The 24,503-nt window shown below is 36.3% G+C and overlaps 1 protein-coding gene across 1 annotated transcript in view; it reads left to right on the plus strand.

Moving 5' to 3' along the window:
* Positions 1 to 24,503, plus strand: part of LOC101530799 (uncharacterized) — a 315,911-nt gene that overhangs the window by 163,599 nt on the left and 127,809 nt on the right. Inside the window, 3 exon segments of the mRNA XM_058659130.1 lie at positions 17,030 to 17,151; positions 17,576 to 19,056; positions 21,712 to 21,798. Of these exon segments, the coding sequence (XP_058515113.1) occupies positions 17,030 to 17,151; positions 17,576 to 19,056; positions 21,712 to 21,798 (1,690 nt within the window).

The following is a 24,503-nucleotide window of genomic DNA, read 5'->3' on the forward strand; positions in this document are numbered from 1 at the left end:
CTACAGATATTTAATCAATAATTATGAAAATCCTAAGGACAAGTGCTTTTAGTATTTGTTTTAATGTAACTAACAGCACAAAAATATCTAAATTCACATATGACAGACACAGTATCTGTTTTAATTTAGGCATTCAGATTCTAAAGCATAAGTTCTTAATCACTCATCACATTAATACTGCAAAATGTGATCTTGTTTCACAGAATCTAATGTATAAATAATGGGGTTATCATTATTGCTACTACTGCACATTTTAACAAGTTTTATATTGTCACCAATGTGATTTTTCAATTTAAAATTCTTAATAACTATTCAGGTTTTTTGCAGTTGCTAGCTATTAAAGAAAAAGACATTTATGATGAAATGGGAAGTTTCTGAAATAAAGGTGATAGTCAGATTCCTGTATTGAAAAATGAGTAACAAACCAGACAGTATGTGGAGAGAGAATCCTATGGAAAACAAAGTACTTTAGTAGGGCTGCAGCACATGTTTCTTTTATTATTTTTAATTCATTAATTACATTGTATTATGTGACACAGTTTCATAGGTACTTGGATTCTCTCCACCCCTCCCCAAACCCTCCCACCATGGTGGATTCCTCCACCTTGTTGCATAACCACAGTTCAAGTTCAGTTGAGATTCCCCCATTGCAAGCATATACCAAACATAGAGTCCAGCATCTTATTGTCCAGTCAAGTTCAACGGCTTCTTAGGTATACCCGTTCTGGTCTGAAGACAGAGCCAGCAGAGTATCATCCCTGTCAATTAAAAGCTCCAACATACCATCAGCAAAAATTTACATCATTATGGAATTAATTGACATAGTAATGAGTAACCAATATGTTAAAAGTAAATGCGAGTTCCTAGCCACCTTCTGTGACCACCTCACCTATACTTCAATTTTAGTTTATACGCAACATATAACATTCATAACATAACATGTTATACATAACATCATATCATCTCAAGTTAAGGCAAACATGTGGTATTTAACCTTTTGGGATTGGCTCATTTCCCTTAGCATTATGGTTTCCAGTTTGGCCCATTTGGCCACAAAGAACTGCATTTTGCTTTTTTTAATAGCTGAGTAGTATTCCATGGAGTAGATGAACCATAGCTTTCTTATCCAATCCTCTGTTGATGGGCATTTTGGTTGTTTCCATGTTTTTGCAATTACTGATTGTGCTGCTATGAACATAGGAGTGCATGTTGGTTTCTCGTAAAACAAGTGTTCTGGATATATTCCTAGGAGTGCTATTGCTGGATCATACGGTATGTTGATTTTGAGTTGTTTGAATATTCTCCATACTGATTTCCATAGAGGCTGTACCAGCCTGCAGCCCCACCAGCAGTGGAGTAGGGATCCCTTTTCCCCGCAACCTCGCCAACAAGTGTTGTTGGTGCTTTTATTCATGTGGGCCAGTCTTACTGGCGTTAGGTGGTACCTCATTGATGTTTTAATTTGGATTTCCCTTATTGCCAGGGAACTTGAGCATTTTTTCGTATGTTTCATATGTTTATTTACCTATTTTTCCTATGGAAAACAAAGTACTTTAGTAGGGCTGCAGCACATGTTTTTTTGAGCACCTACTATGTGTAGGCACTAGAATACTTTCAGAGGGGTACTTCTGTGAACAAGATGAAATCTACCACAATGGGAAGTTTATTTTCATAGACAGTGATTGACAATAAACATTTGCAATTATAAGTGATGTGACAGACAAGAGCATGTTCATATGAAAGTGTACGTGGAGAGCTTGTTTGGTGGGGCTAGAGGAAACTATCTTGAGGAAGAAATAATGTTCAAGATGATATCTGTAACTAAGCATTATCCAGGCAGAAACTGATATGACATTGGATTCAGTAGGGATATAGGTGAATTTTAAGGAGAAGGCTGGAAAGAGCAAGATTATCAAGTCTTCTGTTTCATGTTTTAAAATGTGTAGTTTTTTTTAAGAGGGATTGTCATTGAAATATTTTAATTAGGGAAATGTCAGGTTTTCAGTTTAAAAATATTGACTTGAGTTAGATTTCAAAAACAGGAGACTGGGCAGCAACATGGTCACATAGAGCAGATGTAATGCTTAGTTTCTTAATTACTTTGTGATACAGATTCTTTTGTATCAAAACATTAACTGCCTGGGGTGGACTGAGATTCTCTTAAGTCATTTTTTTTAGTCATTCAGGTTTTAAAATTAAGTTTGGATGTGCTGAGGCATTTCTCCCTTGAGAATTTGATAAATTACTTACGGAAATTTCCTGTGAAAATGCATATTTAAAGGTTGGTTGTCAATATTCCAGTGAGCTACTCTGAAACCTGAGAGACACCTCAAAGTAAACAAGCATGACATAAGACTCTATAATACAAGAGGAAGTAAATGTATGAAATGATTCAATAGTAACAAAAGGGACACTATTGTGCTGTATTTGTTCATCTTTAAAGTTGGAGATAACCAAGGCTAAAGTTTCACTTTTATACAGAAAATGTTTAGAATACCATTTAGCTTCAATTAACTTCACATTTCTGAACTCTAGATCCCTGGAAAATGTGGGGAAATAACTCATTATATTTTATTACTTTATGACATGAGAATGAGTAGTATGTATTCCAAATCCAGTTTTCAGATGTGTCAAAGATTTGGACCCGCAACAAATAACTTTACAAAAATTCTTTTACTTATGGATATGATGTTTAATTAATTTTGTTTATTTTGAATAGAGTAATCCCAACACAACTTATTTGTAAGAGTTGAATTTTCCTTTTGAAAAAGACCAAGTAATTCATTTTTGTGTGTATAAATAATAAGGCACTGACATCTGCCAAAAATATTTTTATTGTGGGTTCAAATTAGGTTTTTTTTTCCTACCTTATGAATACATTTTGTGTTTCTTAGAATCAAAGAGGAATTTGTTCCCTACACAGAGACGAAGAACACTTAGCTCTCTTTGTATGAAATGTTTATCTTCTGTTTGCCCAATCTTTGAACTAAGAAATGACATGTGAAAGTTCAAAGGAAACAAAGAGAGAGTGCTCCATGTTGCCTGTGTCTTCCGTATTTACATAAATTCTCCGGAGGTGTCTAGATCTTCCTACTGACAATCCAGAGTTAAGATGTCCAAGTCACTATAAGATGTTGGACTCTATGTTTAGTTTATGCTTGCAAAGAGGGAATCTCAACTGTACTTGATCAGTGGATATGCAACAAGGTGGAATATTCCACATGGGGGGAGGGCGGGGGGAGGGGTGGGGTGATTCCCAGTCCCAACGAAACTGTATCACATAATACAATGTAATCAATGAATAATAAAAAAAAGATGTCCAAGTCAGAGATCAAGAACACAGATATAAAAATGAGATCACGTTTCTGGCATGCAGTTGGCTGAAAAATCATTAGACAGGTTGAAGCTATTGGAATATCAAACATTGTTCCATCAAGAACTATGTCCCTGAATTAAAGAACTGCTGTGTTCCTCAATTTTATGTTTTTATTAAGATTCATCTATTTTTATTGGAAAGGCAGATTTACAAAGAGAAGAGACAGAGAGAAAGGTCTTCCATTTACGGATTCACTCCCCAAATGACTGCAGCAGCCAGAACCTAGCTGATCTGCAGCCAGGAGCCAGGAGCCAGGAGCTTCTTCTGGGTCTCCCACATGGGTGCAGGGTGCCAAGGTCTTGTAGATTCTCTGCTGCTTTTTCAGGCCACGAGCAGGGAGTTGGAAGGGTTGTGGAGCAGCTGAGACATGAGCTGGCAACTATATGTTATCCTGGTACTTGTTTTAAGACATTTTACAATATATAACAGTACACTGGGAAGCAGAATGCCACTAAATGTAAACTGGATGTTATAATATATATAAAGAATGAGTATTGAAAGATTAAAAGATGATGAGAAAATGACAGACTGGCAAGTAACCACAGTATACAAAGAATGACAGCTTCATGAGGTCTCTGGATTTCCCTTTTTTGTTCATTCATTTTAGAGGCAGAGAAAAGGAGACAGAGATGGGTCATATCTACTGGTTCATTACCTGCAATGAGTGGGGCTGCACCGAAGTCAAAACTAGGGGCTGGGAGTTCAGTCCACATCTCCCATGTGGTTTTAAAAGACCCAACTATTTGAATCATTTGCTACTGCCTCTCAGAGTACACAATGTTAAGAAGCTGGGATCCAAAGTAGAGACCTGCTTCCTGACATGGGAGTGGACATTCTAAATGCCATATTAACTGATGTGTTAAACAACCAATCCCATGATTACTTTTTTATTCTACTTCTGTATTGCAACAAATTCTACATTTGAACATCCTTACAGTCAAAATTTAGCCTTCGCAATTCCTGAATAAAAAAGACTTCATCAAAGAAATAATGCAATGGTTTTAGTTTATGGAGTTTTCTAATGCTTTTTCCCTATAATTACACTATATACAAAAATTTAAAGTATACTATTATTAAATACATAGTGTATAACTTCATCAGCTTTCAATATAGTGCCTTATCCTTGCAGCTAGATTATTGAACCCTCAAAATCAGATACTAATTCTTAATTTGTAACGTCTTGTCTCTCCAGAATTTTCAGGAAAGAAAGTGCTCAGCTGATGTAAATTTGAGTATTCCAGTATACATTTCTACTTACATTTGGGGGGGGGCATAAAGATTTTTCTTTAAATTGTGTTAACTAAAACCTATCTAAGTACATTGTGTACAGTTCCCTAATTTTTGGACAGTTTACAGAGCAAAATTTAACCTTTGTCTGACCCCTCCACAGTAACTTGCACACTAATGGTTATAGCAGCATGATTCACAATAACCAAAACGGGGGAAGGAACTCAAATATCTACTACCTGACAGATGAATAAACAATATGCAGTATACTTATGCAATGAGATACTATTTAGTCAGTAATTGGAAGTGTTGGTATATGCTACAATGTGGGTAGGTCTTGAAAATACTACGTTAAATGAAACAATCAGCACAAAAAATATCCACAAACAGGCTGAATTTATACTAAGTGTCCCAGAGGCTTCCTTTGTAGTATAGCAAGTAAAGCTTCTGTCTGATGCCAGTATCCCACATGGGTACTGGTTAAGTGTCCTGACTGCTCCACTTCTAATCCAGATCACTACTAATGGCCTGGGAAAAGCACCAGATGAAGGTTCACGTGTTTGGAAACATGCCACCCAAATATGAGATCCAGATGAAGCTCCTGGCTTTTGGATTAGACCTGGCCCAGCACAGGCCATTGTAACCATCTAGGTGTGAACTGACAGGTAGAAGATCTTTTCCTATATCAGTCTCTCTCCCTCTACCTCTCTGTCTCTCTCTCTCTCTCTCACTCTTTTAAATAAATACTTTGTAAAAAATGGGGAGTGAGTGATCGCACAATGGCCCGGCCGCTAAATCCTCACCTTGCACGCGTTGGGATCCTATAAAGGTGCCGGTTCAAATCCTTGCAGCCTGCTTCCCATCCAGCTCCCTACTTGTGGCCTGGGAAAGCAGTAGAGAATGATCCAAAGCCTTGGAACCCTGCATCCACATGGGAGACCTGGAGGAGGCTAGTGTGGCTCCTGGCTTCAGATCATATTAGCTTTGGGCATAGTGGCCACTTGGGGAGTGAATAAGCAGACAGATCTCTCTCTTTCCTTCTCTCTGTAAATCTGCTTTTCTAATAAAAATATTCTTAAAAAAGGAGGGAGTGAGGAAATAATAAGAAAAATAAAAATAATTTTAAATGTAGAATATATTAGTAGTTGGCAAGGGTTGGGGTGAAAAGAGAATGACTACTGTGAGTTACTATATTTCTTTATGATACGTTGAGTGTTATAAAATTATATGGTAACTAACAACTATATGAAAAGCACTGGACTTTACATTTTAATTTAATTTTGTAGCCAGTGAATTCTATCTCAATAAAAATCTTCTTATGTGGTAATTATTGGTTTAGCTTGGAAAGTAATTGAAACAAATATCTTTAAGGATATAGTATGGCTTTCAAAACATGATCTATACACACCCTGGAAGACTCAGGATTGCACTGGAGCTAATTAAAACTTACTCATGATAGTTTGTTTGCACCTCTTTTCAACCATAGTAGAAATATTCACACTACCCCAAAAAACTGCTATCAAATCTTGAAATTTATACCAACCACCCTTCTTAGAAGGCTTCAGAATGACAAGGATTCAGGAAAGAAAGGACTTGTGGGTACACTGGTGATTCTTTTTTTTTTTTGCATCTTTCTTTTTTATTATTAATTACATTGCATTATGTGATACAATTTCATAGGCTCTGTGATTTCCCCCAACACCTCCCCCCATGGTGGATTCCTCCACCTTATTGCAGTATTACATTTCAAATTCAGTCAAGATTCTTTCTTCGCAAACATGTACCTAGCATAGAGTCCAGCATCTTTTTGTCCAGATAAATTCAACGGTTTCTTGGGGAGACCATCTCTGGTCAGAAGGTAGTAGTTGGCAGAATATCATCCTGATCAATGAAAAGCCACAACATAACATCAACGACAATTTTTCAACATTATGGAATTAATTGACATGGTATTGAGTAACCAATATGTTAAAAAATGCAAGTTCTTAACCACATCCTGTGACTACTTCATGGACATTTCAATTTTAGTTTATATACAGAACCGGCTGCTATACACCTTAAAATGGCTATAGGGTACTATTCAGCTATCTTGTGTCTATTTTCATTTTAGTATTTAGCAGTTTAGGATAGTCTAAACTGACTTATAACTGTAACAAAGTATATGTCAACAGTTTAGGTGAGCATGTTTAGGAGGGATGTGCAGAGAAATCTTATACTTTAGTGAGGAGTAACTAATCTTTGTGTCCTGCCTAGTAAGGAATAGATGAATTCACGCTGACCATTTCCTGTCTATTTCTGAGCTTTCCTTGTTGTTCTCTGTCTATCTATTCTAATTTTTTTGTTTGCTTTTTGGGGGGTGGGGGATTCTCCAGAGTGACCCTGATGGTCATTGCAAGAGAGGGTGGGGATCCAAAGTTGGAACTGAGTAATGACCAGAGAAAGCTCCTCTACCTAGTCCTGAAGGAAGTTTACTGTTCTGTTTCTGAGGACCGCTCAGGGCTCCTGGCTGTTGTGTGCCTTCGGAGGGAGGCCGAGAACTCTGAGGTCACCCACCCCTGTTTGGATCTACCACATGGGATGGAAGAAGCCCAAATCCTTCCTCGCAGGATCCAAAGTCATCAGAACAACAGCCAGGAGCCCTGAACGGTCCGTAGAAACACTGGTGATTCTAAGTAGCTTCTTCTGGTCCTTTGAGGTTAGCACAATGCTATCTAAAGACAGATTGATTCACAGGTGCACCTATTCACACTTCAAACTCTTCCAACAATCCACTAACAGAAATGTGAAGTATATTGTAGTATTAGTGATTTTGATGAAAATGTGACTAGAAATTGCAGTGAATGATTTTTCATTTGGATTGTTTCTAAAGCAATACTTCTCTGTTTCTTTTTCTGTTGTTGCTGTTTCTTTTCATCTTATTCTGCATCACAAAGCAAATGCCTACCTTTTCATTGGCTAGAGTCAGATCTTAGCAATTCCAAATTATTTTAAATTTATAATGAAACAAATGAAAATTTCCAACACAGTGAATTCCCCACATCCTTTTTAAAAAAATGGGTCAGCTGCTGTCACATTGTATTATGACAATAGATGGTACATCATCCAAGTACTTTTAATTAGTTTCAGAAAGTAGCAGTTAAAAATAAAAATAGCTCAGGGTAAATGGATCTTCATTTTTGAAAATCATTCAAAGCTCACATTCCACTAATGGTTAATCAGATTTATTAACTCGAGACATCAAAGAAAGAGCTTTGTTTTTAAAGTTGCAACCTGTAAAGGTTCTGTTTTGCTTGAAGCTCGTTTACATAGGAAGACATCATATTATCCATACTAATATTTTCTGTTTGAGAATGCTTTAATGTTGCTCTCTTCAAAGAGAGAAGTGCTTTAGTCTGTATTGTGTGATCTAATTACTGAGAGTCTTGAGAAATATGGGATAGACATAGACAACTCAGAAAATCCATCATCTTATTGTCAATGTGTATTTAACAGTTGCATCGGGACACACTTGAACAGCAGAATGATGTACTTGTGATTGTGTTTGAAGAACTATACTGTTGTAATAATATGGGGGAAGTCAGTTGGGGGAGGGGGGAGGGAAAATCCCTGAGCCTATGGAATTGTACCATAAAAGAAAGAAATTATAAAACAAAAAAATGAAGCACAGCACATTCACATAATGAAGAAAAAAAGAAATATGAAATCATCATTTATGGAGAAATTATGGATTCTTATTAGTCATGCCCATAAAGAAAACATAAAAAACTAGACTGGATAATTTTCCTTATTTGTTAATAAGTGAACACAATTAAATATTCCCTTCCGATATTTAGGTAAGTATGTATTAAGTGGCAGTGATTAGCATACTGTTAAAGCACTCTACAACTGTGATGGGTTGTTTATATATGATTTCTTTTCCAAAATTACATGTATACTATCTCATAAGTGGAAAAAATGTCGGAGATGTGAGAATTGGAAGACATAATTTTCCACATCATCTGTAAGAGCCACTGTTATCAAGAAACTAGTGTATCATCTAATAACATTGGGTACATTTTTATTACACTTATTACATTATGTATTCATATTTTATTGTCATTTTTTTTGAGAAATGTGGTGTTGAGTGACATCAGTTGCCAGACTAGCTCATTCCAATCCCAGATATTTGTGCCTGAATCCTGCTTAATAAGCAAGTTGAACTCTTAATCCAACATCCATCATTTACTAGAGTTGGGAAAGTGATCTTGCTAAGCAACCTTTATGTGAATTAAATTGAAATATCAGCATTCTTTCATTTCCTTGGTTTTTTTATTTCTTATATCAATAGATTAACTTGAGTATATTTTTATTATTATTGAAATCTTGGAAATATCTTAGCATATTTTCTTAAATATTTTCACTTGGGTCTACTTCATAGCTCAGATACATATGAGCAGATCATTGAAATTGACAATTATTTTGTGGAAATTTGCAGGTTTTTAACCAAAAAACTTAATTCTATACAGTGGCTATTAAACTATACATTTTGTGAAATCAGTTAACAAAACTTTCCTACAAGTTTTATAGCAGATTGAAGTTACCAGACAACTTTTTTATTGCTAACTTAATTTTTAATGCTGTAATGGAAGAGGGAAGTAAAAGGGGATATCTTATATGGGTCTTACAGAAAACACATCAAAGTTTATATTAGAAAAATAAAGGAGACAAGTTTATATTTGCTGGGAAAAAAAAACTACACACACACGCAGTGCTGACCATATACTATACTATGATTTAGTTAAACAGTTTGACTGCATTAATGTAGGGAAAGATTTATTGGTACTGGTTTTCTGTTTTTAGACCTACTTTGAGTTTTGAGTTCAATGTCATTTTATACAAAGAGAAACAAATCTGTATGAGAGGAGAAAATGAAGACCATAACACTCAATTGATTTCAGTGATTATAAAATTGAAACTCTGTAAGAAAAAATGCAAAGAAAAGGAAACAGTTTGAAATAAATAGAGCTGGTATTTTCCCAGGAGGAATTGTTTTTTGAAAGAAGATTTACTTATTTTTAATAGAAAGGCAGATTTACAGAGAGGAGATACAGAGTAAGAACTTCCATCCACTGGTTTACTTACCCAAATGGTCAAAATGGCTGTAGCAAATTTTTTTTAATTATTTATGATTTTTAATTCATTAATTACATTGTATTATGTGACACAGTTTCATAGGTACTTGGGTTCTCCCCACCCCTCCCCAAACCCTCCCACCATGGTGGATTCCTCCACCTTGTTGCATAACCACAGTTCAAGTTCAGTTGAGATTCCCCCATTGCAAGCATATACCAAACATAGAGTCCAGCATCTTATTGTCCAGTCAAGTTCAACGGCTTCTTAGGTATACCCGTTCTGGTCTGAAGACAGAGCCAGCAGAGTATCATCCCTGTCAATTAAAAGCTCCAACATACCATCAGCAAAAATTTACATCATTATGGAATTAATTGACATAGTAATGAGTAACCAATATGTTAAAAGTAAATGCGAGTTCCTAGCCACCTTCTGTGACCACCTCACCTATACTTCAATTTTAGTTTATACACATCATATAACATTCAAAACATAACATGTTATACATAACATCATATCATCTCAAATTAAGGCAAACATGTGGTATTTAACCTTTTGGGATTGGCTCATTTCCCTTAGCATTATGGTTTCCAGTTTGGCCCATTTGGCCACAAAGAACTGCATTTTGCTTTTTTTAATAGCTGAGTAGTATTCCATGGAGTAGATGAACCATAGCTTTCTTATCCAATCCTCTGTTGATGGGCATTTTGGTTGTTTCCATGTTTTTGCAATTACTGATTGTGCTGCTATGAACATAGGAGTGCATGTTGATTTCTCATAAAACAAGTGTTCTGGATATATTCCTAGGAGTGCTATTGCTGGATCATACGGTATGTTGAATTTGAGTTGTTTGAATATTCTCCATACTGATTTCCATAGAGGCTGTACCAGCCTGCAGCCCCACCAGAGGTGGAATAGGGATCCCTTTTCCCCGCAACCTCGCCAACAAGTGTTGTTGGTGCTTTTATTCATGTGGGCCAGTCTTACTGGCGTTAGGTGGTACCTCATTGATGTTTTAATTTGGATTTCCCTTATTGCCAGGGAACTTGAGCATTTTTTCATAGCTCAGGGGTTAGAGCACTGGTCTTGTAGCAAATTTTTAAAAGAGCTTTGACGTGCAAGCTCCACCAGCACCATCCCACCTCGACCCTACCTTCCACCTGGTACCAGGCTATGACTATGTCACTCTTGGCAAGAATCTGGGACAAGAATCAGTGCCCATATGGAATGTCAGCATTGTAGGAGGCAGCTCTACCTGCTACAATACAACACTGCCTCTGATTTAAGGTGCAATTTAACTGTTGCTCCTTTGTTCAGTTTCTTAAGATGTTATGTCTGTTAAGATTTATTTATTTTTATTGGAAAGGCAGATTCACAGAGAGGAGAGACAGAATGATGTTCCATCCACTGGTTTATTCCTTGAGCAGCCACAATGGCCGCAGCTGAGCTGAAACTAAGCCAGGAGCCACTAACCTCCTCCGGGTTTCCCACATGGGTGTAAAGTCCCAAGGCTTTGGGCCATCCTCCACTGCATTCCCAGGCCACAGACAGGGAGCTGGATGGGAAGTGGAGCAGTTGGGAAATGAACTGGCACCTTTATGGGATCCCAGAGCATGCAAGGAGAGGATTTAACCCTTGAGCCACTGCGTTGGGCTTGGAAGAATTGTTTGTAAGGCAGTTAAAAATTTAAATATATGGCTAAAGTCAAACTAGTTGTTTTATCATTCATGAAAAATAATTTAAACCCAACTAATTAAATTTAATAATTTCTTTTCTTATCCTTATCGTTGCCCATGTTGCTTAATTGAGAAGCAACCCCACTTCCCAAATTATAGTGGGGGTAGCTAGTAGCATTCTCTGAGGATAAATGAGATGCTGTTTTGAAGACAAGAAACCATTCAAGGGGCATCTTTAGCACATAGGCAAGCCTGGTCTAACCAAGACTAGCCTGAGACTAACCATAGTTCCCAGATCTCCTGTTAGTTTCTTAGATCATTTTCTACTTCTGTCTTCACTTGAAAATCAAAGGGAGGAAATCAGAAAACAAGTTTTCTTTTTCTGTCAGATGTGCTTCCTGATATGAAGTATCCCTAGAGAATTTCCTATTAAACTTTTTATTTCTCTTTTGATATGTAAGTCTTTTGATAAATCAGGTTAGAATTTAAAAGAAAATCCCAAGGAATTCATAGACTTCATTCAACTTTTCTTTGATAATTTCTAAGGTTAATAATCAATGAATGATGTTCCTCTTTTGCCAGAAGTTTTCTTTTGTTCTGCTACCGTGCTTCTGTTTATAGCTAATACTATTTTCTTTGCCCTTTAAATGAAAAAAAATACGATTGTGTTCTACCTCCCTTAAAATTTCTACTACCCCTAAAAATTTTCCTGACATGTTTCTTTATAGTGCTCTAAATGAACTTCAGTGAGAATTAGCAGCTGTTAATTATAATTATTTATAGAAAATAGTTTTTAAATGTGATGTTTTATTGATTTACCTCTTATGTAACTATTATTTGATATGTTATCATTCTTTATTTCCCACTATAGATTTCAAATTTGCCTTTACTCTTTATGCAAAAAAAAGAGACTCAGAGATCATGTCCAGTCAGCAATAGCACAAAATAAAATTACCCAGTCAAGTTAGTTTTAAATTGTAACATCTATTCTCTAGCAAAACTATCACTATCATTTCTCAAAATCTCTCATTCTTAAAAGTTATTTTATTTATAATCCCATCCTAAATGCATATATGCAAGATTTCAAGTTTGAATTATTTTCTTACTAAGAAATAATATTTGCATTGATGGAAATTTTGTATGACATTTACTGTGTCATTTCTTACCTGCACTACCTAGATATAGCTCATGAAAAATTTATGCTTGCTATTCTAATCATTGAAAAACATATAGATCAATAATTCTACTTTGAAAATCTTGAGTCCTAAATGCTCTAACGTATAAAATATTTTAAGCATCATCACCATGATACCACAAATAAAAAATTCTATATTTGAGTTTCATGTGAAGCACACAAAACATAGGTACTAAAAATAACGTATTAAACCACCTTCAGACTATGTGCAAATGTATATAAAAAACACAAATGAATTTAGTGTTTCGACTTGAGTACCACCCTAAGATATCAATATTGTATATTAAAAATTCCAAAATTTGAAAAAAATCTGGAATCTGAAGCAGTTTTGGTCTAATGCATTTTACATAAGGAATGCTCAACCTGTACTCTAGGCTCCTTTTTGAAAGGAATGCTTTCTTTATTATACAAACTTGAGTACATTATTCAGATATATAAGGGAGAACTCATTTTGGGGAATTCTATGTTGTCATTTTTTATAACCGCAGTTTTGATTTATAGTGACTTCTTTTTTAAGATTTTTTTGGGTAGATATACAGAAAAAAAAAATCCTCCATCCCCTGGGTTACTCCCCATGTGGCCGCAATGGCCAAGCTGAGCTGATCCAAAGCCAGGAGTTTCTTCCAGGTCTACCACACAGGTGCAGGGTCCCCAGGCTTTGGGCCATCCTCCACTGCTTTCCCAGACTAAAAGCAGGGAACTGGATGGGAAATGGAGCAGCTGGGATGCAAACCGGCTCCTATATGGCATCCTAGTGCATGCAAGGCGAGGATTTAGCCACTAGGTTACCATGCCAAGCCCTATAGTAATTTCCTCTCCATGAGTAAGTAGTAATATCTTTAGTGATAGTTGACCTTAATTAAAACTTTGAAGAAGTTAACTTTATCTCAAAGTATACTTCCAAGAAAAAAATCACAATAGCACTTATAAAATTCACAATGACAATTATAATGCTGATGATATATTTTGTGATTGTTCCCTGCTTTTTATGTCCAATAATTGTGTTAAATTCTGTTAACCTAGAAGATTATTAAAAATATGATGTGGCATGAACAGACAACTGGAGAAATGGTAACCTAATTTTTTGTGACTCTGATTTCTCAGCTCAGTATTTCTGTTTTTATGATTACTGTTTGTCATCAACATCATCAGTATTCCAAGAGATATCAGTTAATAAATATTTATCTCGTTCGTGCTGAACATGTTAATATTAATTTTTGTTTTACAATCACTATGGAAAACAGGAGGTTTTGTCAGAGATTCAAAAAGGCAAAATAAAAATGTTGGCAGCTATAAAAGTCAGATTGGCTAGTTGAACTTGACTGGACAAAAAGATGCTGGACTCTATGTTTGGTATATGCTTGCAATGGGGGAATCTCAACTGAACTTGAACTGTGGTTATGCAACAAGGTGGAGGAATCCACCATGGTGGGAGGGTTTGGGGAGGGGTGGAGAGAATCCAAGTACCTATGAAACTGTGTCACATAATACAATGTAATTAATGAATTAAAAATAATAAATAAATTTTTTAAAAGTCAGATTGGCTAATGCTTAATCACTGAAGTCTATGTTGTGAAAGCAGAAAGATGCAGGAAAACCCTAGCATTTAAGGAATATTGTGAGAATTCCTGAGTATCCACAGTCACTTCATGTACCATATAAAAAGTCTAATGTGGAATTACTTTACTCTGTGAGGAATATTATTTCTTAAATATCAGGTTGTGATGCTAGAGTACTTTCTCGGCTGATGACTACCTGAGGACATGCACAGACTGATTTCTAAGTCACATCTATATGAATCCACCTATATAAATGAAATTCCCAGCTTGTGGAAATTATAAATACAGCTGATACAGATATTTCTGAGGAGGTTTTTGTATGTAAATAAGCTTTTAATTCATTTAGGGAAATCTAAAGAATCGTGACTGCTAGAATAATATGGTTTAGCTTTGTAAAAAACTAAAAGGTTTAGCTTTGTAAAAACTGCCATACTATCTTCCAAAGTGGCTGTAAGATGGAGGCAGGGAGGAAAATTGTGAGGGAAGAAACAAAAACATTTTCCATCCACTGATTAACTCTCTAAATGGCCATAATAGCCAGGTCTGAGCCAGGCTAACGCCAAGAGCCTGAAAATCCACCCTGACAGAGGCCTAAGTACTTGGACCATCTTCTTCTGCCTTCCCAGATGGATTCACAAGAAGCTGGATCAGAAGCACAGCAGTCAAGAATGAAATTATCACTCTGATAGGAAATACTAATGTGACAATCGGTGGCTTAATCCACCACACCACAACACTGAGAACATTAATAATTGTTATATGTGAATTTATCATGAATATTCTGTCCGTATATAATTTTGCTTCTTTTTCTGGTTTTTGTTGGAGTAATAATAGCCTTGCTAAACAATTCGAAACATGGTATTACTCTTAATGTTTTCTGAAAGAAATGTGCAGAATTGATCATATTTCTTCTTTAAAAGTTTGATGTAGGGGAAGGTATTTGGCTTGATGACTGAGAAACCTTCATCTCAGATTTTAGTGTCAGGATTCCTATCCAGCTCTGACCCTGATTCCAGCTTTAGTCTAATGCACATACTGGGAGGCAGCAGATAAGGGTAGTTGATTCCATGACACACACGGGAGATCTGAGAAAACTGTCTGCTCCATCTTGGACCTAGCCAAGCCCAGGCTATTTATTGCCTGTATGTGGGAAGTAAAACAGCAAATAGAAGTGTGTTTCTCTCTCTCTCTCTCTCTCTCTCTCTCTCTCTCACTCTTTCTAATGAAATAGTATATTATTTACTTATGTTGAAAGCTTGATCCCATCATTATGAGTAAATTTGATCATTTTCTTCAGTCCAAATGACAGGATCCTGAGCGAACACTTCTTATGAAAACTTGTAAATTCCCTTGCCACATAATACAAGTTGTAGATTATTTCTAAAGGAAACTACCTTTTAAATTTGACACTGTTCAGTCTTTTTTTTTTTCAGTTTGTGCTGTCATAGGGTAACATATACATATAGTATTATGTATATAGCATATGCATGTAGGGTATAATATATACATATAGTATAGAAATTAAAATATCTGATGGTTTCATAACAATGTCCAAGTTTTGCATATTGATGAAATAGTTTTTGAAAATACAAAAAAGCATGCACATTATCAGCAGTTTAAGCAGATTGGTCATTTCTTATAAGAAAAAGTCATCTCAGGATGCTTATAGGTATTTTTGTCTTGCATAAAGGCATAGACTCATTGGCTTATAATTAGGAAAGTCCTTAGAGATGGTCCATTTGAGAGGTTGACAAATTTCTGTAAAGGATCAGTATATATTTTGGACTTTTTATGCTAGGTAAAGATGTCCTAATTTCTTGAAGTAACTTTTCTCAATGCTGATCTGATACAATTTTTTTAACTTTTATGAAAATGTGAAAATTGCATCCTTTGCTCTTGAATCATGCAAAAGCAGGTGGTGAATTGGTTTTGGTCCACTGAAAAATTAAGCTTTTTAAAATTGACTTCCTTTCCAGAGGAAATAAAACTCATATCTCACTGAACTTCACTATTCAATTTCCTATATGCCATCCCCATGATAGTATATTGTATCTTTCCTTAAAGGTTTGCTTTGGAAAAGTAGAAAAGTGTCATTACAAATAGTGCCTATTTATAATTTACCAACAAAGAAAAAAATCACATATTCCAGCTATTTTCAACAGGCTTTCGTAAGTAAGTACAGCTCAGTTTAAGAAACATTGATCTGGTTGAATAATTGGCAGACTATACCCAAGAAAAGTAGTGTATTTGACTCACAGTTCATATGGTTGGAAATTCCAGAAAACATGGTGCCATCACCCTGGCAAGAAATCCCTAGTGGTATTACAACGTGGTATAGAAGTAGGAAACGGACCTGGCTACTTGCACAAAGGTCACTTGTAAGGGAATTTAAACAAGTGACTGGGGAGCAGGGGTTGGCCTCATTCTTCCATAATAACCCACTCATTTAGGATAACCGATTCTGCCAGACCAACATTAATCCATTTATAAGGGTCCAGCTCCCATGGAATAACCAGGTCTAACCTTTACATGGCTTACTGTTTCAACACTAATACATGGGTGAGTAAATCACATTCAGGTTAAATGCTGCTTACCTGCCCAACCAAGGGACTAGGTGCCAACAATGTGGAATTTGAGAGTGGCTTTTAGCTCTTGGAAATGCATAATCTAGGAAGATACCACACAATTGTCCACCATGCCTGCTTTTATATTAAATACCAATTTTGAAATTTCACTTTGAAAGAGATTCTCATTGCCATTATTAGGTCAAACACAAGTGCAACAAGTAAAGCAGAATTTTTTTCCTTTGTTTAATAACTTGTATATACTGTGTTTCATGTTAAATGCAGCTGAAAATTACAACTTTGTATTAAATTTTTCTTTGCAGGTAATAGCTACAACTAGTTCATCAAGAGAACTTACATTTACCTTTCAAGATATGTACCTTCAAAATGAGAGAGCATCTGAAAGATCTGAGTTTCTCTCTTTAGAAAGACTCAGCACTCCAAGGTGAGCCTCACTGGTAATTAGGTCTATATAAATATAATCTTAACTTACAGAAGAACATGTTTTATTTATTTTTACAATACAGTTTAACTATGACATTCAGTTCCAAAAATAAAGATCACTGATGTATAAAGACCAGGAAAAAGGGGGGGTATATCTTGAGGAAGGTACTTAATCAAGCAATTATTTTCAGGTGTGTTGGAAATGGTTAATGTGAGGGAAGGTGGAATGAATGTGAAATCTGCATAGGACAAAATTTTTCCAATTTTCTCACAAGAAGCTTAGTATGATATCTTGCTTGCTCTGTTCTAACAACTGAAAGTGTGTAATATATGATACTTTTAGATAGAGCACTAAGAATAGTGAAGAAATTTGCTAATATTTGGTGAACATTTTAACAAATATTCCTGTTTGTCTTTTCTTCAAGTAATAAAAGAAAACTTGAGCTACAGCATGATGATGAAAATAAATCTGAAACAGAAGTTTCTCATACAAAAGGTTCTAAAATTTCAGCTAGTTCCTTTGAATTTAAAAGTCTCCAAGACCTAACAATTATTGAAAGTGACACCCCACCTATGGACTCTGGCTCTGAAAAATGTTTCATTGATTCTGACTCCGATAGAGGCATTGATTCAGACTCTGGCTTAGAACAATACTCGAAAGAGTTGAACTCAATAATATGGGGAATGAGTGAAGGCATTAGAAAATGTCTGAGTGTCTCAGACTCTGTCAAGCAGCTTCCAGAAGGAGAAAAACCCCAGACAGCTTCAGGCTCTGCTGAACAAGTTGTAGAGTTGAAACAATACCTTGTGAGAGTTGAGCAATGTCAAGGGGACTCTGACTCTCTGAAATATTGGGGAGACTCAGATTCAGATAAAGGCTTAGAAGACTCTGACTCTGACAGATATCTAATGAACTCGGATAATGAAAGACCTGAAACGGAGTCTAACTCAGAAAAAAATCCCATGGCCTTGGCGTTTGTGAAACACTCAACAAAGGCAGAAAAACGCCAAATGGCCTCAGATTCTATAAAACGCATGATTGAATCTGAAAGCAAATTGGTAGAGACCGTTAATATCTGGAATATCCCCGATTCTGAGAGATATGTGATAGACACAGAAAGAATGGATTCAGCTTCTGATTCTGGAATACAATGCACAACTGAAGAAAAAGATCAACAGACTGTATCTAATAGATACATGATGGGCTCTGACTCTGTGCCCCATAGAACAGGCTCAGAAAACTTTGGTCTAACCTCAACAGCTGTGAAATGTCTCCTGGATACTAAAACATATGAATTGAGCACAGAGAGTGAGGGACTCTGGATCGATAACGGGTCTGAAGGAAGTTCAATGGAATTAGAAACTCGAAGCCAAAAGATAGCCTCTGATATTGTGAAGGACATAATAAAGGAAGAAGATTTCCAGAAGATCTCAGGTTTTGACGAATTCTCCCGGGACCTCAGATATGAATCTGAAAGATATTGGATGGACTGTGAAACAGAACCCCTGCTCGTTGACAGTGGCAGCTTCGGAACACTACAGCATAAGTCTGCAAGACCCGAGGATAGCGCTGGAAGATGTCAGGATGACATTCAAAAACATCTAGATAGCTTTGAAGGCCATCCAGCAGACTCTCATTCCAAAAAACAGCGAGCAGATTCTGAAATAAAAGGACCTCAGAAGAAGTCTGAAAGTGAACAACACCTGATGGCGGTGCAGAAAGAACCGTGGCATCTGCAATTTCAAAGAACACGACTTGAAACTATTCAAGAGGAAGAAAGCCCTTCCACAGAATCTGACAGTGAAAAAGAGTGCACTGCTGCAACTCTCAGTGAAAGAGACCACCTTGACTCAGAAAATGAAGCGCACCGTCTTGGTGCTCGCAAAAAGGATAATCGTCCTGAAGGTAAGCTTAAATATGTGTTACCTTTCCTTCTGAACTCTGAAATTATGCTGTAATAAATTCCTGTGTCTTCTCAAAAACAGGGTATTTGAAGTTTACAAAGTGCAATTCATCTAATGATAGATGAATTGTGCATACTTAGATATACACTCAATCAAGTATATGCATGTATTCTCATAGATTAAGTGTATAATGGAAACTAGTATACTGGGCGGTGAAGATACATTGCAGTATGCATCTCTACTCCTGAATAAAAGGACTCCCAATGATACAGTTAAAAATACGTCAGCAGTATGAAGCTAGAATGCCCTACCTTTGCCTATACCTACAATGCCTTAAAACACATAGATAGTACAAGTTAAGCTTGTAACTGTTACTAAAGGACTATATTACTGTGAAAATATGGGTAAAAATGATGGGGGGAGAACCAGGAGGGACAAAGGGGAGATGAATGGAAGAATCTCCATACTCACAAAACTGTATCTTGGAACATAATAGTAATAACAATAACAAATAAAAAGAAAAAAGTAAAAGAATATGCATTTAATGTATGATCAGTGTTTCCCGCTGTTTCGCCATATTGAGTCTTGAATTTATCCTAAATACCAAGGGAAGGTATTTCACAAAATTCACGGAATGAGGTCATTTGGCCTAGCAGTCAAGACATCTCTTGGTATATGTTCTGTCATCAGAGTGCCTGGGTGTGAGTCCTGATTCCACTCCATCCCAGTTTTTTCCCAATTCATACACTATGGGACAGCAAGTAATGTCTTCAGTTGGGTCCTTGCCACCCACGTGAGACCTGATTCCCAGCTTCTGGCTTCAACTTAGTCCAGCTCCAGCCAGTGTATCCTTTGGAGAATAATAATTTTAAAAAAAGACAGATCATCTGTCTCATTGTCTCGAATGCACAGAAATAGATGAATAGATTTTCCAGATTCCCTAAAAATGCATAGTAAAAAAAATCTGTGTGTATATTTCATCTTATTGCATCAAAAATAACCTTTTAATTCAATTTTGTATATACCATATGGAATATCAGTCATAATAATGATTTTTCAATTTTGTTATAAGCTTTAAAATAGTAACTGAATGTAATGATATGTAATACGTATAAATTTGAGCACATGAAATATATTTTAAAGGTTTACTTATTTTCATTGGAAAGCCAAATTTGTAGCGAGAAGGAGAGACAGAAAGTTCTTCTATCTGCTGGTTAGTAAACCAAGTGGCTGCAACGGCCAGAGCTCAACCAATCTGAAGCCAGGAGCCAGGAGCCAGGAATGAACTCTGGGTCTCCTATGTGGATGCGGTTGCCGGATCTCAAGGCTTTGGGCCATCCTTTACTGCCCTCCTAGGCCAATAACAGGGAGCTGGATGGGAAGTGGAGCAGCCATCACATGAACTGGTGCCTGTATGGGATACCAGCACTTGCAGGTGGAGGATTAGCTTGTTGAGCCGTTGTGCCAGCCCTATACATGATATATTTTGACTTCCTAGTTGCAGGAAAATATTCCCCTGAATTTAAATTCCCTTAGAAAAATTCTTTGACCTCTACTTCTAAGTGTGATTGTATTGCGAATCTTCAAGTAGCATAGTGAATTAATTTGTGAGATCCTCCCACAAAGTGCTTTAAGTGTTGTAGTGACAAATGTTGTTTACTTTTTATAAGGAAAAGAATATGTCTTAAAACAATGCTTCATTGCATATGAACTAAGAAACACTATGTTAATTCTCCCCTAATCTAATGTCTATCTGTTCTGATAGGAAAACATTAGCAGTCCCTTGAGAGTTTCATTAATCAGTAGAAAGGGTAGAAAATTTAAATTCCTCATCCAACTTCAGTTTTGATAAATATTTTCAAATGTTATTTGATAAATATTCAGCAAAATGGGATATTACGGCTCAGGGCTAGACTCTTACAAGCTAACTGCATTGATAATGCAGTGTTTTCTAAAATATAGATTGAATACGTGCTATGTGTTAAACATATTTCATAATAAATATATACAAATATAATACATTAAATTTAGGTAGCACCTTATAACCTTTCAAAATCTATAATGCAGCAGCAATAATAACAGCTACTATTGATTGCTGCTTTTGTGTTAAGCATTATGCTACACAGATTGGATTTTTACGTATTATCTGCATTCATTATCATTATTGAGAGTAAGAGAGTGACAGAGTTTCCATTCACTGCCTCACTCTCCAAGTGCCCATGACGCTGGGACTGCACCAAGCCAAAAGTGAGAGCCAGAATTTTGACCCATGTCAAAATGGGAAGAACTCATCCACTGCAGTCCTTACTGCTGACTCCCAGGGTGTGTATTAGCAGGAAAGCTCACGACTGGGAGTTCAACCTGGGCAATCTGATGTTCTGATGTGGGTGTGCACATGCTAACCAGGGTACTATCCACAAAATTTAAACTCCTACCATGTCTGGATTGTTTTTTAATTTAGTTTTCAATATTGTTTATTTATAAGCATTATGAAAATTTGGAACAGGATTACCATTACCAACAAGTATATGTGAAAGAAAATAGTACAATAAGAAAAGTGTTTTCACTGCAGAACCATAGAGTGCAAGTTTTTCCTTTCAGAAGCATTATTTTATCAGGGATTAAAATAATTGAATCAAATTGATATGTTTCCTAGGATTTTGGAGACCTATTTCCATTCCTCTTTCATGCAGACCTAGAAAGGAAGCTGAAGATCGCTCTGTGCAACGAACGGATAGCAAAGGTGAGCAAATTGAATAGAAATTGTGCAAGAATTTCATACTATTCTTTGTTAATATTTGGAAAAATTCAGTTATATAACCTGTTGTTTCAAGGGCTACCCAATACAATATCCGGAGGACTCACTAGACTCAATATATAATAATACTCAAAGCCATGATTTCACTACAAAGAGAAAATCAGCAGAGAGAAAAAGCATATGGAGTAAAATCAAACAGGCCAGAAATAAGATTAAGTCTTACTCCAGTGCAGCCACACGGATTCACTTAATTCATCCAGATACAATAAGCAATAACACATGTGGAGAATTGTATACCAGATGCTGGGGTATTTTTAAAACAGCGCCATTGAGAGGAAATTTTGAGAACCATGAAAGGTAACTGTCTCCTATTTAGACTGAGCTTCCAGCTCATGGATCTGTAGGGGACACACTAAACCCTCATCCAAGCCACAACACTTAACCCATAGGAACACTGAAGAATTTTCCATATGCATTGGAAAATAATGAATTTTGCTTTATTTTTCATTTGAATGTTTTATTGATGTCTGTAAGTCTAGTTTGTGGTTGTTCAAGTTTTTAGTTATTTCACTGATCATTTGCCTAGTTCTATTGCAAAATATAGAACACTTAAGTGTCTATTATTACTGCATTATCTACTTCAGTCTTTTCTTCAAGGTTTTCTCATATATTTTGCTACTGTGCTACTAGGTGAATCTATGTGTATATATATCTATATTTACTTATGTAAATATATATTTAATTGTGTTATCTGCTGGATGGATTGCCAGTTTATTTATAAAATATGCCTCCCTATCCCTAATAGTAGAATTTATTTTAGATGTGTTTTTTTAAGATTTATTTATTTTTATTGGAAAGTCAGATATATAGAAAGGAGAAGAAACAGAGAGGAAGATCTTCCATCTGATGGCTCATTCCCCAGGTGGCTGCAATGGCCAGAGCTGAGCCAGTCTGAAGCCAGGAACCTGGAGCCTCTTCCAGGTCTCCCACACGGGTGCAGGGACCCAAGGGTTTGGGCCGTCCTCCACTGCTTTCGCAGGACACAAGCAGGGAGCTGGATGGGAAGCAGGGCTGCTGGGATTAGAACTGGCGCCCATATGGGATCCTAGTGCATTCAAGGCGAGGATTTTAGGCACTTGGCTATTGCGCCGGGCCCTGTTTAAGATGTCTTTTACCTGATATTAATTTAGCCACTTCGGCTTTCTGCTACTATTCATGTGATTTATATCTTAGAATTACATTTTTATTCTTTCAGTTCAATATTTATAAAATTTTATTCATTCATTTATTTGAAAGGCAGAATAACAGGGAGAGAGAAGGAAAAAAGGGAGAAAGAGAAATATTCCATCCGCTACTCAACTCCCCAAATAACTACAATGGTGAGGACTGAGAAAAGCCCAAGACAGGAACCAGAAACTCTAAGTCTGTCACATGGGGAAAAGTGCACAAGTGCTTGAACCTTCTTCTTCTGCCTTACAGGACCCATTAGTAGGAAGCTGGACGAGAAGTGAAATAGCCAGGACTAGCATTCTGATAGAAATGTGCACTTCCTCAGAAATGACTGAATCTGCTGCACCACAATGTTAGCCACAGCTTTAATTCTTTTTTGTGTCTTGAAATAGAAAGTGTTGAAATATGGTGTTGCATCTTATTTTGTTATTTAGTCTGATAATTGTCTGATTTTATTTATTTATTTAAAGGAGGGGCAGAGAGAGAGAGAGAGATCCCCCATCCACTGGTTCGTGCCCCCCAAATATCAGTAGCAGTCAGAGCTCTGCCATGTGGGAGTTAGAAGCTAGGAACTACATCCAGGTCTTCCACATGAGTTGCAGGGACCCAACTATTTGAACCATCCCCTTTTCCCACCCAGAGTACACATTAGCAAGAAGTTGAAATTGGGAATGGAACCAGCATTTGAACCCCAGCACTCCAATATGACATGTGGGTAACCCCAGAAGTGTCTTAAGTTCTGCAGTTGCCCACTCCTGATAATTCCTGCTTTATGGTTTAATCTGTTATCTTTAGTGTGATTATTTTTAGAGTAAAATTAATGTGTGGCTTTTGATTTTCATTTTCTCTGTTTCTCAAATCTGTTTTGTTCTTTATTCCTTCTTTATTGCTTTATTTTTCATTAAGTCAATATTTTGTAATGAGTGTGTAATTTTAATCATGACTGTTTCTACATGTCTTTACTGTTCCCTCAATGATTGACCTAAGGCTTACCATACACATCTTACTGTGTTAAAATCTCCTTCAGATTTGTGCTACTAAAATCATGTGAGATATGAAAATATTACTCTGATATTGTTCTGTTCTTTTACCATTATGGAATTACTGTGTATTAATGTAAAAGCCATCCACACATTGCTATAGATATTACTCTATATAATTTTAAATAATTTGAAGATTTTACAAAAGAAAAAATCAAGGATGATCATAGCTATTATTATATTAGCTTTCCTACTATTTATTATACACTTATTTTGCTTTTCTACATTTATCAATTGACGTCATTTCCCTTAGCGCAATTTAACATTGTTCCCACTTATCTCCTATATTGATATTGACAATCACATTACATCCGTATCTTTCATAGATCCCATAATATATTAAAATTATATTATCTTGGCTCAGCGCAGTGACCTAGCAGCTAAAGTCCTTGCCTTGAATGCGCCAGGATCCTATATGGA

Source organism: Ochotona princeps, chromosome X (genome assembly GCF_030435755.1).
Source record: "Ochotona princeps isolate mOchPri1 chromosome X, mOchPri1.hap1, whole genome shotgun sequence".
NCBI lineage: Eukaryota > Metazoa > Chordata > Mammalia > Lagomorpha > Ochotonidae > Ochotona > Ochotona princeps.